Genomic DNA, 6937 nt, shown 5'->3' with positions numbered 1-6937 from the left:
GGTAATTAGACAGCAGAGACGTCTCGAAGATTCATGTTTATTCTTTAGGTGTGTTTTCTAAATGAAAAACTTAGATGGTCACATATTTTTATTTCGCGCGTTATTTTCACCGCTTTTAATCGTTGCGTTTTATAATGCCTGAGGCACTTGGTCTTTTACAAAAATACATCCATAGACGATTCATAAAGTCACGCCATTCCAATATTCTTTGTATCATTACACAAATCATTTCCGGTACTGGGATCATTTGCGGACCAATTTGGGATCATTTGCGGTCCCGGGATCATTTGCGGGCCGGGATCATTTGCGGGCCTGTACAGATATCCAAGAACTACTGCAAAGCTGATACAACGGGTATACCTGTTTATAATATCTCGGCTGATCCGACCTACCTTCTTCAGGTTTAGATGTTAATATCATGAATAATGTTGCAGTGAAAAATAAAAAAAAAAAAGCGTGGCGAGAAATGATGTACACAGTAACAATACAGAACTCAAAATTTACAGAACTTAAAAATTTAATTGTCCCAATGTAATTGTCTGTAAAGACTAGAGCAAAAACCCGTGAGTAAGAACATAATTTTTAAGAAACTCTTTAGCCTAAAGGAGAAGGCTGAATACTACTAAAAACTCTATAAACAACAATGTAATTTTCTTTTTCAGAAAATAAGAAACTATAAAGAAGCCATTTTTGTAAGAACCTGTTTAGGGTATTTTGGGAAAATGCAGGTTCTTATTCGCGGGTTTCACTGTATATTGTTTTTATCCCAATTTTTGTTGTGAGACAAAGACCGGTCTCGAAGAACGCTCACTGAATGCTCTTTAGTTATTTTGTGGCATAGAAGATCAAAGTAGGCCGATACTAGTTATTCTGCAATTGCGTTAAGCGCTTGCGAGATGACTCGTTCGGATGGTTTGCACGTTTACTAAATATCGTCACATTTTCGACGGGTCTGTAAAGAAATGATCAGACAAGAAAGCTCTTTGTTGTTAAAAGGACAGGTTCCTGTCTTTTTCAATTGGCACAGACCAAGAGGTTTTTGTCACTGTAGAAAAACGCCATTCCTCTTAGCTGCTTTTTAACTTTCACCAGTCTTCCTACAGCTTAAGCCTGTCAATATCAGGGGACAGGGATAAACCCGGGGACCTCACTAAACAAAGACTGGGTGTAATCTCTGGTTGTTGAGGTCATGCACCGGAATGTGTGGCTCTGGGAATGGGATCTGTGGTAAATTGTGGTCTAGGAACTGGAATTTGGGCGCTCAAGCTCAATAAAATGGAAGTAAACTGACAAGCTTTAAATTTTAAATTGCAGTTTATTTAGCCTTCAAATAAGCAGCCCCTTAAAAGATACATCAATCCTTAAAAACTCCACTTTACGATATCTATGAAGTGAATTTTTGACAACCCAAAAGCCATTAGTAGTTTACACCTTTTATTTAGCTTCATTTTCCTTTTTACCCTGAAGTAAACTACTCGAGAATTAATACACCAGCTTAAAAAGTTCCTAAAACTTTTCTGGTCCGATCTTCATCTCTCATTTGTCCAACTCCGCACCGTTCTTGTCGGACACTGTAAAGAAAAACAAAAGCATCCAAATTTAAGAGGGTTTTCTGTTCTCTTTACTTTTATAATGGGAATTATAAAGTCATGTTTTCTTTCAAAGTTTCTTTCAAAGTTTCATGCAATTTTTTATGTTCTTTTATGATAGCGTAGCTTCCGCGCGTGTGGAACACGCACGCGAGCGAACCAGAGCCCCATACCTAAGAAAAATGTGGTAAATCAATCCTGTGGAAATATTTTGGTTATGACTTATGCATTATTTTCTACCCAAAATTCTATCTGTTTTTGCCGTACATGAACATGTACAGACCTTTTCGTATAATGTAAGATAATTTTCTTTACCGCGAGTGGATTTTCTTTTGTCGTGAGTTTCTTTGGCGGTGAGTTGTTTTTTGTTTCTGAGCGATTTTGCTTGTCGAAGCCAAGAAAGTATTACTAAACATCATCTTGATTTGGAAAAATCTAATTTACATTTACTTTCTACACACTAATTAGTGTGTAGAAAGTAAATGTAAATTAGATTTTTCCAAATCAAGATGATGTTTTTTGTTTGCTGTGAGCTTATTTTGTTTTACCTCAAGATATTTTGCCGTGAGCATATATTATGTTGTGCCAAGTATAAAGTAAGGTAAAAAAATAAAGAAAAAAAATGGAAGCTCTACTTTCAGCCTTACCTAAATCTATGTATATGTATGCATGTGTGATCTGGTGCCCACAGTTAAAAGGTGCGGGGTTTTCTATCCCAGAAAGTCTAGAAAAGCGCGGACTGAATACTGAGGCTATTAAGTTTCACTGTAATTACCTATTTCGTAGAATACTTCGATGTCGGTTGGAGTATAATATTTTGCACCATTGAAAAAGAAACAGTCGCCAGCTTGATATCCCGCGGGGATGGAGTATGTTGCGCCACATTTGGTATAAGATGCTCGGTTGTTCAAAGCGTTGTCCTCTATGTAGATGTCATGTCCGAGACCAGCGCCTAAAGTGGGTCCGTATGTGGAGCATCCATACATAGCGGATTGCTGATTTCGATACTGAGTCAGCTTCACAGGATTATATCCTTTAGCGTTGTAAAGCGAGAAAAGGAAAGCTTTACTGGCTGAGGAGTAACTGCAACCTAAAAAACAAAACAAAGTTTTTTAACACTCTAAGCTACTCTAAACATCTGAGTTGAAAGCAAAAGCAGAAGAAACGTTAACCGTACAGAATAAGCGCTGTCATACCTGAAAAGAAGTAATTGTGTGCATTGCCAACGTGACTTTTTGGCTGAAGGATAATCGTTTTTTCATTGTTCATAAAAAATGATGAAATATAGGAAGCACATGCCAAACTCAGAGACAACTGCGCAATTAAAAGGAAATGTTTGTAGATCAAAAAAGGTAGTAGCAAAAAAGTATTCTTTGTAATCAACAACCGTATGTATATTATTTTCTATACAGATTTCTTTGAATACTAAGTGCTTATGTAAATTTTTTTTCTTATCACTTTTACCCCTAATGAAGGCTGCAGTTTCAGTCGAAACGTTGGAAAATTCGTTTTTTCAAACCAGCGTAAGATTTTCAATATTTTAATGGATCAACCAGGTTATAAGACCATCGTGACACAAAAAAGTACTCTTTGTAATCAACTACCGAGCAATTAAACGGAAAGGTAGATCAAATAAGATCGTAGCACAAAGAAATTACTTTTTCTAATTAAGATCAGTAACAAGAGCCAACTGATAGATACTTACGGCTGTGCCAAGACACGTCGGTGTATCCACCAAATAGGTAATCACCATATTTGATAATCAATACTGTGGGTCCCTTTCCATCGCAGTTGCTGTGGAATGTGGATGCAGCCGAGCCCTCTGTCTTGGCATGCCAACACCGCACAAACCCACTATGGTCTGAACTAAGGAGGACTGGCTCTAAATAGGAGATCAACTTGTCGGAGTATTTGTGGTCGAGGTTGTCAAGAATATCGGATGCACCGAGTCCTCCTGAATAAAGTGAGACAAAAATATTAAAAGTCAGCTGGCAATTTCGCGGAAATTGCCCACATAGAATTCAAGTGGCTTGCATTGACGGCGTAACGTTCGTGAAGACAGTTGCCAAAGGCAGAAAATGAATACGAGGCAAAAAGTGTATTTTGCACCTATTAACCTTTTGTTCGCCTCAAGTGTGCACAAAACAAATTTGTCCCAAAATTACAATCTGGACATTCGGGTTTAGTTCGTTTAAATTTTCACTTTAACTCTGTAATTGAAAGCTCTCATGAGCGACCGCTCCCTTAAGTGACCGCCATCTTCTTTGGGAATTAATAACTGGTCTTTTCCTTCGTCTTCTTTTCGCTCTAGTAAGTGACCAATCAAAGATCCTGATTCGTAATAGTAAACACTAAACTGAAAGTATGCCCTCACATTTGCCGTCTTATATTGTTGGTGATAAACAACTCCGCATTTTAAGTTCAAGGTTTATGCAAAAAGCTCTGGTAAGCGACCAGCCTATATTGTTTCAGTGTGTGGTCACTTTACGAAACCTCATTCTTATAGTAAGTCACCAGTTTTAGTTACAATCACTTTTTCGAATTCCCAAGGTTGACGCTTAGAAGAGCTTCGATTGTACTTTAAGTGTAAAACTCACGATGACTTGTGCAGGTTTTTCCGTTTCCAAAATATGTTGCCTTGCATGTGCATGTGTAGGATCCTATAGTGTTGTTACAGTAGGCATTGACGTCACAATCATGCGAACCCTCAGCGCATTCATCGATATCTGAAAAATAACCATTGAATCAGAGTTTGGAAAAAATAAAAGAACAAAACAAAATAAAAAACAACCTGTAGATGAGACAGTTAAAGATCTTCTACGCTACCAATCTTTCACCACCACACCCCCTTTCCCTCCCTAAAGCCCCCTCTGGAAGTTCAATTTTTTTGATAAGCCACCTCCCCCGTTCCTAAGTGATGGAACATGACAGTCTATGATCAAGAAAAGAGGGTAAATAACCACTTTCAAAACGCAAGAAATCAGATAAAAAGAAACTTGTTGAAAACACCTTTTAGTCTTTAGAGATGAAGGCGCGCGCAAACGGAGCCCCACACCTAAGAAAACTTGGTACACCAATCCAACTGAAATTTTTAATTCTGACGCCGGCGCAGTTTTCACTGTGTGAGTTGAATGAAACGCGAGGAAAACAAAGCGAGACAGAATTATTCTCTGAAATATTCTTTGCATAATAGGTGGCATGTATTTCGTAAAATTGTGACAAACGAAAAAGGTTTACGGGAAGATCCGAAATATTTGCGTCGTGGAAAGTTATATTCCTTGTGCAAGTCAAATAAAGCAGTTTACCATGGGCTTTTACTTATTTACACCTGCGCGGCTGGCTTCATCAAGAATACAAAATGATTTTGTTGAAAGGAAGCTAAGCTCAGAATCGACCAAGCTCGCTGGAGTAAAGGACAAGACCCAAATGTAAGGTAAAAAACGTTAGTGAATTGCTTAGCCTAATTTTTAGACGAAATATGTTTTCACTTTCTGAGCAATGTTTTTACGGCCGGTTTTTGGACCTCTCGGTGAATTCTTTGCTGCTTTTTTTGCCTTCATTCAGCCGCTTTTGTTGTACATGTAGATAAATGCGAGATTCGCTTTAAAGCTTGCCTAAATCTTTAATATATAAACTGTGTGATGCAGTGGTTTTCTTTCGAGTTAACATTGCTCATGATTGGGACGTGTTATTAACGCGTTTACATTTTATAAATTGTTATGTTTTAACATCCCATAAAAGCTTCTGTGCTCTCCCTGCCATTGTTTTGTGTTGCTTCATACAGGGACACAGGTACAATACGTTCATGTCACGTAAACAGTTTCTTTGCCTATTTTCGGAGACAACGTTTTTTGTGGCGTTTAAGCGAGCACGAAATTCAGCTGCTGCCACAAGCTAAATTTTCAAAGAGTATTGATGTTAGTCAAATACTCCTCAGCAACCTACCAGATAAATGATTTCCAAGAAAAGACACTGGCCTTACCGGCCCTCGAGTATTTTTTTTCGTTCCATTCTTTTCAAATACACTGAAACGTTCCCGGTATTTTCATAGTTTCATGACCTGAAGAACAAAGAATTTTTTCCGTGGGATTTTAGATTAGTACCAGAACACTAAATCTGCTAAAACTTTCTGCTTACCTTCAACAGTAGTTTCATTTCCTTTTATTTCTTTTACCGCCTTCTGAAGCTCATCGAGTTGCATTTTCATTTCCTCCAATAGAGGCTTGATCTGTTTGCAACAATTTTTCCTCTTCGCGTAAACAGCTGAGCTCAGTGCAATCAACAACAATAACGACAGAGAACCTGAAAAAAGAAAAAAAAAAAAGAAAAATTTAGGGGGTTTTTTAAAACAAATTTTCACGATCTAACAATCGCATTATTATCTAGACAAGATCTTTGTTAGAAAACACTTACACGTTATGTGACAATTTCTACACAAAGCTAGATAAGTTTACGTGTGTGAAATTTTGTATGATCTTTGTCAGGAAAAAAGACTAAAAAAATGAATGTTGTTAGTGTCCTTCTAAAGGCTATGTTTACACGGGATTGGTTCCAATAGAATCCAGTTGGATCCTTTCCGACAGTTCTGGAACCGGTCCAGAACGGATCCAAAGGGATCCAGAACTAGACTTGCTATTTTGGAAACTTCAAAGAGAATAGTCACGTTGTTCCAATTTCCACATGTCGGAAATACTGAGGCTAGTAAACTATTTGTTACCTACCTTTCATATTTTTGGAATAAATGTATCAATGTTAACTCACAGATGGAGTCTAAACTTGAGTGATCAAAATCTGCAAAAATGAATGTTTGTTTAGTTGCAATTTCGACATTAGATCAACATTAAAAAAAAACCTATGAACTGATCCTATTTGACATTTTGGCTACCATATACACAGCCAGTGATTTAAAAAAAAGAGGGTTTGTAATTTGCTAAAACCGCGGTGTGGTGAATGGTTGAATTGAAATGAATTGAATTGGTTGAATGGTTGAATTGAAATGGTCGCTAGTGTTTAGTGATTTATTAAAACAATTACTACTTTTGAGTTTTTATTTATCATGTTTTTCATTTTGACGCCTAATTTTTCATCTGACGCGTCTCGTCTCCGGATTTGAGGTTCTCCTTTGGTATTCTTTTCCTGAATAATTAAAGCTACTCATGAAACTTGCAAAGTAGAAGCATCATTTCCTTTTTTAAAGCTTTCAACGTAAATAACAACTTGAAATTAATACCAATTTGACCATCCTATTGAAATTAGTTGAAGCAATAATCTTCAGTTTTTGTCTTATGGAATATTTTCGTTATGCGAAGGTTGTAAGTCAGAGTAAGACCTTACGTTTCCAATGTAAA

General features: G+C 37.1%; 1 protein-coding gene across 1 annotated transcript; it reads right to left on the bottom strand.

Annotated features, from left to right (window-relative positions):
• Positions 1–1319: 1319 nt before the first annotated feature.
• LOC144642062 (uncharacterized) lies at positions 1320–6382 on the bottom strand. Its single transcript, XM_078501061.1, has 6 exons — positions 6311–6382; positions 5727–5891; positions 4187–4315; positions 3295–3543; positions 2365–2679; positions 1320–1571 (listed from the first exon to the last, which is right to left on the bottom strand). Exons 1-6 carry the CDS (start codon positions 6315–6317, stop codon positions 1537–1539), a joined length of 900 nt encoding a protein of 299 aa, XP_078357187.1. The 5' UTR covers positions 6318–6382; the 3' UTR covers positions 1320–1536.
• Positions 6383–6937: the final 555 nt, after the last annotated feature.

This window comes from Oculina patagonica, chromosome 2 (genome assembly GCF_052425735.1).
Source record: "Oculina patagonica isolate OP01 chromosome 2, crgOcupat, whole genome shotgun sequence".
NCBI classification, from domain to species: Eukaryota; Metazoa; Cnidaria; class Anthozoa; order Scleractinia; family Oculinidae; genus Oculina; species Oculina patagonica.
Note: the sequence above shows the minus strand (reverse complement) of the source record. Positions and strands in the feature narration are given on the sequence as shown.

Excerpts from the sequence above, each read along its gene's own strand:
- LOC144642062 (XM_078501061.1), bottom strand. Across the intron at positions 3,544-4,186 it reads AAAAACCTGCACAAGTCATC|GAGGACTCGGTGCATCCGAT; the intron begins GTGAGTTTTACA and ends CACTTTATTCAG. Across the intron at positions 1,572-2,364 it reads CGAAGTATTCTACGAAATAG|TGTCCGACAAGAACGGTGCG; the intron begins GTAATTACAGTG and ends TTTTCTTTACAG.